Source organism: Sus scrofa, chromosome 11, assembly GCF_000003025.6.
Source record: "Sus scrofa isolate TJ Tabasco breed Duroc chromosome 11, Sscrofa11.1, whole genome shotgun sequence".
Classification (NCBI taxonomy): domain Eukaryota; kingdom Metazoa; phylum Chordata; class Mammalia; order Artiodactyla; family Suidae; genus Sus; species Sus scrofa.
The window spans coordinates 3,418,661-3,434,290 of record NC_010453.5 but is presented as its reverse complement, the minus strand read 5'-3'; the positions used below and the strand labels follow the sequence as shown (position 1 = coordinate 3,434,290).

General features: G+C 49.8%; 1 protein-coding gene across 16 annotated transcripts in view; it reads right to left on the bottom strand.

Moving 5' to 3' along the window:
- LOC100523747 (phospholipid-transporting ATPase IB) overlaps positions 1 to 15,630 on the bottom strand; it is a 516,487-nt gene that overhangs the window by 359,591 nt on the left and 141,266 nt on the right. For all 16 annotated transcript variants that reach the window (XM_021065485.1, XM_021065478.1, XM_021065484.1 and 13 more), the window contains 5 exons: positions 14,210 to 14,259; positions 11,844 to 11,913; positions 9,508 to 9,592; positions 8,073 to 8,212; positions 6,761 to 6,899 (listed from right to left, as the gene is read on the bottom strand). In XM_021065485.1, the coding sequence (XP_020921144.1) occupies positions 6,761 to 6,899; positions 8,073 to 8,212; positions 9,508 to 9,592; positions 11,844 to 11,913; positions 14,210 to 14,259 (484 nt within the window). The remainder of the gene's footprint in view (positions 1 to 6,760; positions 6,900 to 8,072; positions 8,213 to 9,507; positions 9,593 to 11,843; positions 11,914 to 14,209; positions 14,260 to 15,630) is intronic.

Below are 15,630 nucleotides of genomic sequence, written 5' to 3'. Positions count from 1 at the left end.
GGGTCTTGAGGAACATCTGCTTAAAACGTCAATTTTACGCTGGAGAAGGTGTGACAAAAAGGGAGCCCTCCTACACTGTTAGTGGGAATGTAAACTGGTGCAACCATTAAGGAAAACAGTATGGAGGCTCCTCAGAAAACTAAATTGAGAATTACCATATGGTCCAGCAATCCCACTTCTGGGCATATATCTGGACAAAACTACAATTTAAAAAGATACAAGCACCCCTATGTTCACAGCAGCAGTAAACAACCTAAATGTCCATCAACGGATGAATGGATAAAGAAGATGTGGTGTATGTATACAATGAAATATTACTCAGCCATGAAAAAGAGTGAAGTAATACCATTTGCAGCAAGGTGGATGCAGTTAGAGATTATCATACTAAGAGAAGTCAGACAGAAAAACAAATATAACATCACTTATACATAGAGTCTAAAATATGATATAAACCTGTTTATAAAACAGAAATAGACTTGAAAACAAATATATGATTATCAAAGGGGAAAGAAGAGAAGGGATAAATTACAAGTTTGGGGTTAGCAGATGAAACTACTACATATAAAACAGATAAACAAGGTACCACTGTATATAGCACAGGCAACTATACTCAAAATCTTATCATAAACCATAATGGAAAAGAATACAAAAAAGAATACACACACATACACAAACAGAAACTAACAACACTGTAAATCAACTATCCTTGAATAAAAAATACAGAAATATAAAGAAAAAAAGTTAAGGTCAATTTTAAAATATCTAATGAATTTGAGGACTTGTGGAACCCAAACTACAAATGCTGCTTCACCCTCTTTGGGAAAAAAGCACAAAATAGGAGTTCCCATCATGCTCAGTGGTTAATGAGCCCAACTAGGATCCACGAGGATGTGGGTTCAATTCCTGGCCTCGCTCAGTAGGTTAAGGATCTGGTGTCGCTGTGAGATGTAATGTAGGCCAAAGACACGGCTCAGATCCTGAGTTGCTGTGGCTGTGGGGTAGGCTGGCAGCTGTAGCTTTGCTGGGGCCCCCAGCCTGGGAACCTCCATATGCCACGAGTGCAGCCCTAAAAAGCACAAATGATACAGCCATTCAGTGAAAAAAACCGGCCAGGTACCAATCACCTGTTAGGTGAGAGAAGCCCCACTCCACACCCAAAGAAAACCTTCCTTTGGGAGTCACGAGCCACTGGTGTTTTCTGGGTTGAATTCTGGCCCGATTTCTGGCCCTTTGCTTTTCAAATGAGTTCATCCCAACTTAGCTAGAGCCTGATGGACTCGGGTGTGACAAGACAGGAGGGCAGGGGGCAGGCTGGAGCAAGTGCCTTCATGCCACTCACAGTGGCGCCCATGGACCTCAAGTCCAGCAGGAACACCCGAGACCCAGGAGCACTAAGACAGCTCATCAGCAAGAGGGCAACTTTCAGTAGAGGGCTTGCCCACCTCCTCCCACTGCTCTAGGACCATGGGAGCCATCCAAACAGCCTAAATACATTCTTTTAAATGACCAGATCACAGGGTATGTTTTTTGGTAGTAAGATTCTAAGTGGTTTTTTTCTTTTGATTTTCCTAATATCTTCAAGTTATCAATGATAAATGCGTATTTTTAAATTTTTATTTTATTTATTTATTTTTATTTTTGCCTGTGCCCATAGCATTTAAGAATCGCCCGGCCAGGGATGGAAGCTATGCCACAGCAGAGACAAACCCTTCACCTGCTACGCCAGCAGGGGGCGCTTCGGAGCAGCGGCCAGCTTTACGGCCCTCGATGAACAGGAGCTGCATATCGACTGCAAGTGTTTAGGCCAGATGTACATGGAACATAATACCTCAAGGGCCAAGGTATAGACAAGAGACCCCAAGCAAACCATCACCAAAGGGTTTTATCCTCTCGTAGAGGCGATGGGTCCACACAGGCACATATCCACCCTCTTCTCCAAAAACGTGCTGGGGACAACAGATGCAAAGCAGACGCCCGGTGCTTCAGAGACCCGCCACGAATTGGCTGTCAGTCTCTGGGGACTTGATGCTCACTTGTCTGGGAGTCCAAAATGCATCGGGCAGGGGAATGGGGAGTGGGCAGTAACATATGCACACTACTGTATACACAGAAGATCAACCCACACAACCTACGGCAGTTACCACTGAGCCACAACAGGGACTCAGGGAAGACTCTTAAAAATTTTAATTAAATTAAAATTAAGTAAAATAGGCGTTCTCGTCATGGCGCAGTGGTTAACCAATCCGACTAGGAACCATGAGGTTGCAGGTTCAATCCCTGGCCTTGCTCAGTGGGTTAAAGATCCGGTGTTGCCGTGATCGGTGGTGTGGGTTGCAGACGCGGCTCGGATCCTGTGTTGTTGTGGCTGTGGCGTAGGCCAGAGGCTACAGCTCTGATTCAACCCCTAGCCTGGGAACCTCCACATGCCCTGGGAGCAGTCCAAGAAAAGGCAAAAAGACAAAAAAATAAAAATAAATAAATAAACAGATAAATAATAAAATTAAGTAAAATAAAACAGAAGATTGAAGAGAACCACACGTGTAGCACAGGAAAATCTACCGGTAGTTGGCAACAACCTATATGGGAAAAAAGAACATATACACGTATACGTATGACTGACTCACTTTGCTATCTGTCTGAAATTCATACAACACTGTAAGTCAACTACACACTACTAAAAAAATTTAAATGCATCTGACTAGTTACAGCCTTGATAAGAAATGATTAAATGGCTCTTGTCTATTAAAAAAAAATGAAATCTCCCCCAGAGATAAGCACTGTCTCCAACTGAGGTTCTCTGAGAGACGGGGCTGATGTGGAGAGAAGGTTAAGAAAAGGCTCCGCTGGATTCAGCAGGTTATGCTCCAAGGAGACCCCTCCAAATAGGACGCTGTTGCTCAAATCCCGATGTTCTGGTGCATTTCTTCCTGCGGTGACGTGGGGTCTATTTTCATAAATGTATTTGAGGTCGGGGGTGGAGGGAAGGAGCAAGATGCTGGAGGAGTAAGAGGTCACGCTCACTCCTCCCGCAAACACATCAAAAAAACCACACCTACGTGTAAAACGACTCGCACACACCATCTCCTGAACGCTGGCAGAAGAACTTCAACCTCCAAGAAGGGCAAGAAACCCTTGACATAACGGGGAAGAACCAAAGAAAAAGAGAGAAAGAAAAGCAGTCAGGACAGGCCTCGCATCCCTGAGAGGGAGCCGTGAAGGAGAAAAGGAACCCACACCTTGGGACGCCGCCTAACTAGGAGATCGGCCAAGACGGAGGGACCTCAAAGTCGCCGCGAAAAGCAGCCGGACTGAGGAGGGCAAAGCAGAGTGAGAGCTGCACAGACCATCCGAACCAGCAGCCCAGACGCCACAGCCTGAGATGCTTAGGTGGGGGCTGGGTGCTGAGGCTCAGGCTCCGGAGGGCCGTCCCGGGGAGAGGACTGGGGCTGGCTGTGTGGGGACAGCCTAAGGGGCCAAGAAGCACTGCATCACGGGTGGGGGAGCAACGTGTTACAGGCTGGGGAGTGGAACACCACGGCAGAGGGAACCCAGGAGGAGGTCTGGGCCCGCAGGAGAAGCAAGGGGCCACTGCTGGGGTGGGCGAGAGGAGAAGGGCGACTGACACAAGAATCTCTGGAGCAAGACAAGGATGCCCACGCTCACCACCTCTATTCAACACAGAACTGGAAGTCCTAGCCACAGCAATCAGACAAACAAAAGAAATAAAAGTATCCAAACTGGAAGAGAAGAGGTGAAATTGTCACTGTATGCAGATGACATGATACTACATATACCATACAAAACCCTAAGGACTCAACCCAAAAACTGCTCGAACTGATCAAGAAATTCAGCAAAGGGAGTTCCTGTCATGGCGCAGTGGAAACAAATCTGACTGGGAACCATGAGGTTGCAGCTCCGATCCCTGGCCTCACTCAGTGGGTTAAGAATCCAGCGTTGCTGTGAGCTGTGGTGTAGGCCAACGGTTGTAGCTCTGATTAGACCCCTTGCCCGGGAACCACCATATGCCACAGGCGTGGCCCTAAAAAGAAAAAAGAAAAAAAAAATCAGCAAAGTAGCAGGAAATAAGATTAACATTCAGAAATCAGTTGCATTTCTATATACTAACAATGAAATATTATAAAAGGAATACAAAAAACAATATCTTTTAAAATCGCACCCAAAAAAATCAAATACCTAGGAAAAAAATCTGACCAAGGAGGTGAAAGACTTATATGCCAAGAACTATAAAACATTAATCAAGGAAATTAAAGAGGATTCAAAGAAATGTAAAGTTATTCCTATGCTCCTGGGTTGGAAAAAATTAATATTGTAAAAATAGCCATACTACCCAAAGCAATCTACAGATTCAATGCAATCCCTATCAAATTACCCATGACATTTTTCACAGAACTAGAACAAACAATCCAAACATTTATATGGAACCACAAAAGACCCAGAATCGCCAAAGCAATCCTGAGAAACAAAAACCAAGCAGGAGGCATCACTCTCCCAGACTTCAAGCAATATTACAAAGCCACAGTCATCAAAACAGTGTGGTGCTGGTACCAAAACATACATACAGACCAATGGAACAGAATGGAGAACCCAGAAATAAACCCAGACACCTACGGTCAATTAATCTTTGACAAAAGAAGCAAGACCATAAAATGGGAAAAAGACAGTCTTTTTGGTAGGTGGTGCTGGGAAACCTGGACAGCTGCATGCAAAGCAATGAAATGAACACACCCTCACACCCTGCACAAAAATAAACGCACAGTGGCTGAAAGACTTAAATATAAGAAAGACACCATTTAACTCCTGCAAGAGAACAGAGGCAAAACACTCTCTGACATCAACCTTATAAATGTTTTCTCAGGTCAGTCTCCCAAGGCAACAGAAATAAAAGCAAAAAATAAACCGATGGGACCTAATCAAACGGACAAGCTTTTGCACGGCAAAGGAAACCATTAAAAAAAAGACAACTTAAGAGAATGGGAGAAAATCGTTTCAAATGATGCAACTGACAAGGGCTTAATCTCTACAATATACAAACAACTTATACAACTCAACAGCAAAAAAGCCAACAACCCAATGGAAAAATGGGCAAAAGACCTGAACAGACCTTTATCCAAAGAAGATATACAGATGGCCAACAAGCACATGAAAAAAAACATTAATCAAGGAAATTAAAGAGGATTCAAAGAAATGTAAAGTTATTCCATGCTCCTGGGTTGGAAAAAATTAATACCTGACTATTAGAGAAATGCAAACCAAAACTACCATGAGATACCACCTCATACCAGTCAGAATGGCCATCATTAAACCACAAACAGCAAATGCCAGAGAGACTGGAGAAAAGGGAACCCCCCTGCACTCTTGGTGGGAATGTAAATTGGCACAACTGCTATGGAACACAGTATGGAGATATCTCAGAAAACTATACACCGAACTACCATATGACCCAGCAATCCCACTCCTGGGCACATATCCAGACAAAACTTTCCTTGAAAAGACACAAGCACTCATATGTTCACTGCAGCACTATTCACAATAGCCAAGATATGGAAACAACCTAAATGTCCATCAACAGATGAATGGACTAAGAAGATGTGGTACATAGACACAACAGAATACTACTCAGCCATAAAAAGGAACAACATAATGCCATCTGCAGCAACATGGATAGAACTAGAGACTCTCATTCTAAGTGAAATAAGCCAGAAAGAAAAAGACAAATACCATGTGATTTCACTTATATCTGGGATCTAATACACGGCACAAACGAACCTTTCCACAGAAAAGAAACTCATGGGCTTGGACAACAGACTTGTGGTTGCCAAGGGGAAGGGGGAGGGAGTGGGATGGATTGGGAATTTGGGGTTAATAGAGGCAAACTATTGCTTTTGGAATGGATAAGCAATGAGATCCTGCTGTGCAGCACTGGAAACTCTATCTAGTCACCTATGACAGAGCAGGATAATGTGAGAAAAAAGAATGTATACATGTATGTGTGACTGGGTCACCTTGCTGTACAGCAGAAAACTGACAGAACACTGTAAACCGGCTATAATGAAAAAAAAATGATCATTACAAATATAAAATACATATGTACATATTTTTTGAAGTCCGCCTTACAAATTCTTTTTACCACACATGCACCAGAGCTTGTCACACTATGATGGTGACAGGAATAGCAGCTCATTTAAAGATAATTCGAATAACCAAAGTTAGATTTTTGTTTAAATTAGTAGTTTCCCAATTCCTTTTCAACCTTACAATGTGCTGCTTTAACACTCATGAAGTTATGTAGACTTCAATTCCCTTTCTCCCGTTTTCATCTCTGTGATGCGCAGACTCAGAAAAGCCTATCCGTCAGCAGAAATCATTAAAATGGTTAGAATAGTCTCAAGTAATGGTGCATATTTAAACTTAGGGCAAACACGCCCTGAGTGTCTTAAATTTTCTTGAAGAAAGCTAAAGCTAACGTCGACACTGTCAACTCCTGAATTCTCCAGCCTCTCTCAGTGTGGTTAACACTTTCAGGAAGGTGTCATAGCTGGACTGTCTCTAACAGGCAGAGCACGCTCACAAGAGCACCTTCATCTCAGGTCAGCAAGCCTCCCTGGGCCTCCTAAAGGCAGACTTCTACAAAATGCCGCCTGTCCGGTGCATCTGCGGAATTCTCAGGCACCCCCCAAGGACGACATTTTAAAAACATAATACAATAAGCGCATCAAGCCATTCTTTTTCAGAGCATTACCTATATTAATTGCAGTTTCTTGTTTGTCGCCTGTCAACACCCATATTTTAATTTCTGCCTTCAACAGAGTCGCTATGGTTTCTGGAACGCCTGCCTGAAGGCGATCTTCTATGGCGGTAGCTCCAAGGAGCAGTAAGTTCTAGAATGAAAAACAGCTTCAGTTAAAGATGGGCACACGCTTAAGAGCAGCATCAGGGACAAAAGCCTTAACAAAGGGCAGCCAAAATGTTCTGAGACAATTATTTCCTCTACGCGAAACCTCTGTTCGCAGGCAACTGATGAGAGCCACACAGAGGGCATTTCAAAACCATCCAAGATGCTAGAACCCCTCTGCCCACACAGGCCGGCACCTGCCATCTCCTTCTGGGTACCAGGCGCATGTGAAGAGAAACCACCTGGCAGCAGAGCAGGTGGGCAAGTCGTCCTGCAGGTACTGCAGGGACAGACCCCTCCCCTCCCTCCACTGCTGAGTCAAGGACCTGGTACAGGTGACACATGAGAAAACCTGACTCAGTGATGAGCAAAGCCAGGTATCTCCCGAGTGCCCATCGCTGGCCGGGGGCCGCTGCGGCATCGTGCCTACTTCATTGCTTTGTTCTGATTCTCCAAGTAATTCTGGGTTGTGTCCAGGGAAGCAGGGCCAATGAACAGCTGAATTTAGTTCCACCCCAACGCCATTAAAATGATGAACAAGTGAACATACAACTGAATATTAAAAAGCAAAGCAGAATTTTAAAAAGTAATAATAAGGGAATGAAAAAAGCAAGACAGCAATGACTTTGGAGCTATAAAAACTGGAAAATGGATGGACCGCTGTTTTCCAACATGAAACACAGAAAGTTGAAACCCAGCTCCCATGAGCATATGGGGATCTACCCGTGGGAAGCCACCTCATGTCCTGGGTGATGACACGGAAACAGAATCCACGGAGGCAATGGGGGACAGCCATGGCAACGCTCCAACGCCATAGGACAGTAAGCGTGAAAATATTCTGGAAAGACAATGGCCTCGGGGGACCCCAGAGGGTCAGCTAACCCCTTCAGCCTCGTCTTCAGCAAACCCAGAAAGTCGCTGGTGCTATATCTGTCACCTGAAGCTTCTTAAGATGTTAACGCTTGACTGAGGGTGGCTGGACCTTTCCGAGAGCGAGCCCATTAAAACCAAGGGTCTTCGAGGCAAAGAAAGACGCGATGAAGAGCTTCAGGTAAGCTAAGCTCCTCACGAGATGAGACAACGTCACGACAGAGCAAAAGGGTCCCTGTCCCACGGCTATGCTCTGCGGCCCCTCCCTGGGGTCTCCACGGGCAGTTACCTTCTCGATCAGCTCGTAACAATCTTCCAGCCGCTGTGTCCTGTCTTTCAATAAGGTGCTGGCTTCGTGGTAGACTTTGAGCCACTCCTCGTAATCTCTCTCGGAGAGGTCGGCGTAAGCCACACACAGAGTCCGCAGGCCTGCAAGACAGCCCGCGTCTCCCTGCGATGCCACGGGGGGCTGGCAGGAAGGATGGCACCTCCCCCACCCCCCGCCAGGGGACGCCACGGGGCCCCACGTCGAACCGGCTCGTGCAAGGAAACAGCATTGGCTTGGGAGGTCGCGCTGAGTCCACCTTCGCGCCTTCAGAAAGGGACTTGAAAAGCAGCTTGTGGTCACACAAACCGCCTCTTCTCGAGATGCGGGGCCGTGCAGGACAAGCCAGGAATGAGTACCCCACAGCAGAGAAGGACAGGAGCCGTAGGGCACCCACGGGCACACGAGTGGGGACCAGCCAGGAGGGGAGGCAGGAAGTGCAATTCACGACGGCAGTCAAGGCCCCGCGAGCCAGCACGTGAGAGACACAGCTGTGTGCCTCTGTGTCTGTGTGTGTGTACCTGTGTCTGCATGTGTGTTCCTGTGTGCATGGGTGAATGTGTGTGTCCCTGTGTGCATATGGACGTGGGTACATGTGGCCACAGGAGCTCTGGGAGGCGAGGGAGCCGCGTCACCTCTCCAGCAGGGCCCCCCTCTCATGGCACCCACGTGCAGGGGGGCCTGACATCCGAGGTGCGGAGGCCGTCAGAGAACACCTCCCTCTCCTGCTCTGGGCTCAGCGAATCATTCTTTCTTTTTTGCCCCCCTGTCTTTTTAGGGCCGCACCTGCAGCATATGGAGGTTCCCAGGCTAGGGGTCGAATCGGAGCTGCATCTACCGGCCTATGCCACAGACACAAGATCCGAGCCGCGTCTGCAACCTACACCACAGCTCGTGGCAATGCCAGATCCTTAACCCGCTGATCAAGGCCAGGGATCAAAGCTGCGTCCTCACAGATACTAGTTGGGTTTGTTCACACTGTGCCACAACAGGAACTCCCTGGGTTCAGTGAATCCTTCTGGCCTTAAGTCAAGGGGAAGCCAGTGTCACCAGGACACTGAGAGAGGGGCTGAGAAGCCATGAGGTGAGTTTCCCCAGAAAGAACTAGAAGACAGTTCTGCCAGCATCCTGGGTGGGGCGGCCACTTCCCCCGCACACCCAGTTAACAGTGAGCGGGGGTCATGTTTAGGTAACAGTCACGGTCAGCCTGCAGCCCTGCCTCTTGTCACCAACACAGAAGGTCAAGGGTGGGGAAGCGTTGGCGCTAGAAAAGGACGCACCTGTGAGGCAAGTGAAGCACTGCACAAAAATGACAGGTCTCTTCCAAGCATCACGGCTCACCAAGCGCCCCTTGCAAACAACCCCAACGCCAGAAATAACAGCCCCAAACCCCGCCTACCTTCCGTGGCAAAATACTCCAGGTGGCAGAGGGTCTCCTCCATGTATTTTGAATCTTTCGAGAGTCTCTCGAAAATCACATTATCCTGCAAAAGAAGGAAACACCGTGAGCCGCGGGGCCCGAGGTCCACGGACCTTCCAGGCGGTGGGGTGACCCAGCCCTGTTTCTGGGGTGTTGATCCACAGAGCATCTGGGTGGACGAGGGGAGATACAGTTCTTGGCCAGATTCAGTCACGAGCTTTGGCGAACTGGGTGCGGATCCGTGTCCAGACAAACGTGCCGGGAGAACCCAGGGTCAGGATACCCACTGGGGGCATGTCAGCCCATGGTTGTCACCTGCATCTGCAGAGCTCGCACCAGAGTTTAGGAGCTTCTGCAGAAGTGGGCAGCGTAAAACCACCACCCCAAACTGCCCAGGTGTCCCTTCCTGCCACTGCAGGAGCCCCACCACCACCACTGCCCTGGGAGACACAACCCACCCCCAGGGAACCGGCTCAGCTGGGAACACGCAGTGTGGACAGCTCATCACTCAGCGACTATTTTCAAGAGCCACAAGCAGGGCTGGGGGCCTGCAGCCCAGAGACCATGCATCAGATATGCTACAAACTGCATGACAGGTTTAGGCTCCCCTAATTTTTTAAGAAATCTAGTTTGGTTTGGGGAAAGCAGGTCTGAGGAGAATAAAGCCCTATTAAAAACAAAATGCACCTGTGTAGCACTGCCGGGCAGTGGCTGCCCCCTTCCTCTGCACCCCGCCCCAAGCCCTCCTCCACCTGCTGTGGCTCTTAGGGCACAGCGGCAAATCAACAAACACAACGTGAAGAAAGAGCATCATGTGAGAACGCACTCTAGGCGACCTTGATGGGACCAGATAGAATGCCTTGGGAATTCACACACATTATCCACTTTTTTTTTTTTTTTTTTTTTTTTTTTACTTTTATGGCCACACCTGTGGCATCTGGAAGTTCCCAGACCAGGCCCTGAACCCGCGCCTCTGCAGGGACACGAGTCGCTGCCGTTGGGATTTTTAACCCACCGCACCACAGTGGGAGCACCTAGATTTCTCACTTGTTTTAAGCTCTGGTCACGATGTACGCAAATACGTCTTCTCACAAGTGGCAAAGGGAAGATTTTAACAAATCCTTAATCCTAGTGTCACTTCCCGGTCTCAGCACCGTCTCATAAGACGAGCGTAATACCTCCTTCCCTAACACACGGGACCACGACGTGGCAGAACGTGGCCTTGCAGGCCAGGCCCACAAGCAACAGCATCTTTCCTTAAAGACAGTACTTTCTTTTTCCTTTTTTTTTCTTTAAAGCTCCACCAACAGTATATGGAGGTTCCCAGGCAAGGGGTCGAATCGGAGCTGCAGCTGTCGGCCTCCACCACAGCCACAGAGATGCCAGATCCGAGCCACGTCTGCGACCTACACCACCGCTCACGGCAAGGCCGAATCCTTAACCCATTGAGAGAGGCCAGGGATCGAACTCACATCCTCACAGAGACTATGTCAGGTCCTCAACCTGCTATGTTGGGTTCTTAACCCTCTGAGCCGCAACGGGAACTCCTAAAGACAGTAGGTTTACATCCAATCACCAGGAGACAGAAGAAATGACCAAAGGCAGCAGTAATAACGGACCCCAAATGGGCGTGACCTCAAACCTGTCACACAGCCTCTGTAGTGAATAAAAACTAAACCACAAACGTTGAGAAGAACAGCTGCTAGGGGAAAAAAATACGTATCAGAGTGCTCAGAAGACCACAGGTCTGTGCAAGTGACCGCAGCTTCCGAAGTCACAATGTGAGGTGTTAAAATGGGCATCAGGGAGTTCCCGTCGTGGCGCAGCGGAAACGAATCCGACTAGGAACCAAGAGGTTGCGGGTTCGATCCCTGGCCTCGCCCAGTGTGTTAAGGATCCGGCGTTGCCGTGAGCTGTGGTGCAGGTCACAGACACGGCTTGGGTCCCGCGTGGCTGTGGTTCTGGTGTAGGCCGGTGGCTACAGCTCCCATTAGACCCCTAGCCTGGGAACCTCCACGTGCCGTGGGTGCAGCCCTAGAAGGACAAAAAGACAAAACAAAGCAAAACAAAAAAAAAAAAGAAAAGGGAAAAAATGGGGATCAGGACACAGGAAGCCACTGCTTCGGAAAGCCACTGTGAGGTACGAGCAGCTTCCCACGGGCCGGCCTGGCCACGCTGGCCTGAAGCCCCCCATCCCCGGGGCCTTTAGTCCCAAGTCGGCTTCAGGTCTCCCCACCCTGGGCCGCCGCGGGCGATGCTGAAGCCGCGGGCGGGAAGCGGCGGGGCCCGGCCCGCAGACCCCAGCCAGTACTCACAGCCCCTTTGCAGTAGAGCCGCAGCTGCCCCGAAGGTGTCCTCGCAATGACGGACATTCGCTTCCTGTCGCTGCAACAAGAGTGAGAACAAGGACAGGACACGGTCGTGGGTCTGTTTCAGAGAATCGCATCCTACAATGGAACCCAAACACCCCAAAAGGCCGCAGCCGCCCCCAAATGACCGAGCCCCCTTCTTCCCCACTCTCTCCTCAAAGTCGGACCTTGTCCCTCCCGCCCTTCCACTTACACACGACGCGCCTAAACCTGGTCCTCTTCCTGCCCTGGAAACTCACCAGCGCCGCTCAAGACGGGGAGAGACAGACGTGGGCACGAGCATCTACGCTGGGCAACTGCCCTCTGACGATGCCCTGTCTCATGCCCCAGCTCAAAAATATTCAGTCACGTGCCCAGAAAGCAGCAAAGGGCAAGAGTGAGAACCCACGTCCCTCAGAAGCATCTCCTGCTGTCTTTTTCGACTGGAGCGGCAAAAAATGACCAACGCCGAGAACACGGCTGATGGAGCCCTGGGGTCACGTGACGGTCCCCCCCCTCCGAAGTGGTGCCCCTCCTGCCACCTCTTTCATCAGGACCACCCTCTCTCACCGAGGCCTCTTCTCACCCACCTCCGGCCACCTCTGCAGCCTCGCCTCGGCCCCCAGGAGCCCTCCACACCGAGGCCTCAGCGGATGCCCCACACCTGTTCCCGTCCTTTGCAGCCAACACGCATCCCCGTGATGCTGGGCCCCCGACTGGGGGACTCCATGGACCCCGTCCCCCGCTCCGGCTCTGGGTGAATCCCTGTATCCTAGCTCACACCACCGGTCTGACCTGGACCCGAGCTGTCTCCCATCTGCCTGGCAGCCAGGGGCTCTCAGCAGGGCTCTTTCCCTGCCTCTCAGGTTCTGAACGAGTTAAGCCAGTGGCCGCCAAGGGCTTCAAAGGGGTGCTGACAGGCCAGAGTGCCTCTGGACAAAGACAAGTCAGCTAAAAAGAAACAGAAGCACCTCTACGACCACGGACGATCTCCCCTAAATTTTAAAAAATACACCCTCACGTCTTCATCCCCAGGCACCTGTCCCTAACGCCCTTTCTCTCCAGTCGCGGCCGGTCCCAGAGGCCGCCGCACAGCAGCACGGTTTCCAGGACGACAAGAGGAGGCACAGCAAGTCTGGAAAGATGACCAGGGCATCCCTCACTGCCACACAGAGGCATCCCACCCCTACGTGCCCCCAGCTGTGACCCGCCGCCTCCTTCTCCCACGGAATGCCCAACCCAGGGCTCCCGACCCGCCCAAGGTCAAGTCTGTGGTCCTAAAACCAGAGACTGGGGCTGGAAGCGGTGCCTACAAGGTAAAAACACTGACCTTGTCACACGGCTCATGGCTCAGTCAGCCAACTATCTGGGCATCGTTTAACAAAGGGTAGGGAAAGACCTCATTTGAAACAACAGGAAGGAGTTCCCGTCGTGGCGCAGCGGAAGCGAATCCGACTGGGAACCGTGAGGTTGCGGGTTTGATCCCTGGCAGTGGGTTAAGGATCTGGTGTTGCCGTGAGCTGTGGTGTAGGTCACAGACTCAGCTCGGATCTGGCGTGGCTGTGGCGATGGTGGAGGCCGGCAGCTGTAGCTCCGATTGGACCCCTAGCCTGGAACCTCCATGTGCCGCGGGTGCAGCCCTAAGAAAAAGCAAAAAAATAAAAATAAATGACAGGAAAAGAAGCTTTCGAGATAGCCCAGAAGCTCGCTCTCCTAGTCACAGCTCAACGGTAAGAGGGAGGAACAACAAAATCTTGAGAGAAGTTGGGTTTACGACAAATTAGGAATGGCCTAGGGAAGCAGACCATCCAAAAAGTTCGATCTGAAATTCAATGAAGCTCACTGGAGAAGCAAGAGTCTGAGTGTGTTCAAAAGAGGCCAGCGGGGTGAACTGCTCGGATCTGCCCGCATTCGTCGGTTTCCCGGGTCTCGTGTGCAGATGGGGCACAAGGGAGACTCGTGCGGCCCGGGAAACCCACAGAAATAGTGCCCTCATCCCAGCCTGCCAACGACCCAGATGTGTCTGCAGCTGCTGACGCAAGAGCACCAGGTTCTGGAAAGCTAAAGAAAAGAAGGTTATAGAAGCAGAACGTCTCGTTTTTAAAAAGAAAGGAGGTGACCCAGTTCGCTTTCTTTCATGAAAGGCAGAGATTCCAGAGAGCAGAGGCTTCCAGAGCTGTATTTACTGCAGTTAATGCGCAAGTACCGTATTTAATTTACCCTATCCTCACGTCAACGCTCTGATGAAGCTGATGAGTGTGTGCGTGTGAAATAAAATAGTCAGAGATACTGAGGATTTCATTTCATTTCAAGCGCATAAAAAAGAAACATACCTAGAAAATTCCAGGACATTAAGGATTCCAAACGTCTGCTCCTGTCCCATCTAGACGGAGAAAAACAGGCTCTTACCTCAAGGGCAGAGTAGGAAACCCTCAAAACGCCCGCCCCCAGTCACACACCCCTCCCCTCCCCTCCTTTCCCTCCCTCCATCCATCCCCTCCAGACGCCTTTCCACTCGTGCTGCTTTCTCCCAGTCTGTCTGCTGGGGTCACAGCGCCCCCTTCTGGTAGAAGTGTCTCATTTTCCTCCCACAGGCGTGGCTGTCACTTCCAAGACACACAAATAAAAGACACAAGCTACACAGGTCCATCGGAAACCTGGGGCCAGGTACGCTTCCTACTCTAGAACCTTACATGTCAGAGAAGAGTATGCACACACCAGGGTTTCGGGACAGTGCCTGGAACATGCCACGGAGACCTTCTGCAGACTTAAGAGTCTTCAGAGCAAGTGAGATTCATACAGACCCAGAGTAGCCCCACGGCAGTTCCCGTTAGGTTTTGCCACCACATATCCACGCCCCAAATTTAGGGGAGAAAATGAAGAATTCAAAACGTTCTGAATTTTGTACTTAGAAGGAAGCGATTATAAACGTGTTCAGAGGAGTTCCCGTCATGGCTCAATGGAAACAAATCTGACTCGTATCCATGAGGACACAGGTTCAATTCCTGGCCTCGCTCAGTGGGTTAAGGATCTGGCATTGCCGTGAGCTGTGGTGTAGGTCACAGACACGGCTCGGGTCTGCCATTGCTGTGGCTGTGGTGTAGGCTGGCAGCTGCAGCTCCAATTGGACCCCTAGCCTGGGAACCTCTATATGCTGCAGGTGCGGCCCTAAAAAGACAAAAAGAAAAAAATCAATCATGAAATAAATGATTGTGTTTGATTTTAGGGTAATCAATTGTCTCTTTTCTTTGGGTTCAAAATTGGAACTTTGATTTTTCCATTTTTTTCCAGAAGATTCCTGATTATGTGTGCACAATTTTCAAGCTTTTCGACCTCATCTGCCCTTGCCCCAGTGCAGCACAACACAAAGAGTGTGGGCCTTGGGGTTAACAGACAGGAGTTAGAATCAGTTCTGCCACTGGCAGCACTTGGCCCGGGACGGACAGAGGCAGTAAAGGATCACGCAGACGCCAAGCACGTGGCTGACGCCCACGGCAGCACGGGGTGACCATCACTGTCCCAAGAGCCAACTCCCTTGGCACGGATGTTACGTCAACCTCCTCAGGGCCCCCCCGTGCCCTGAAGGATCACCAGCAAGGCCACTTCTTGCAAAGGGCGGGCCACGCACTGGGGGATGTGAGTCCTGAGGATTCCCCGGGGCGAGCAGCGGAACAGGATTGTTTTAAGTTACTGTTCTTTATAAAGCTTAGCTAATCGCGTGGTGCTTTTGACTCCCACACCCCTCCTGATCCCC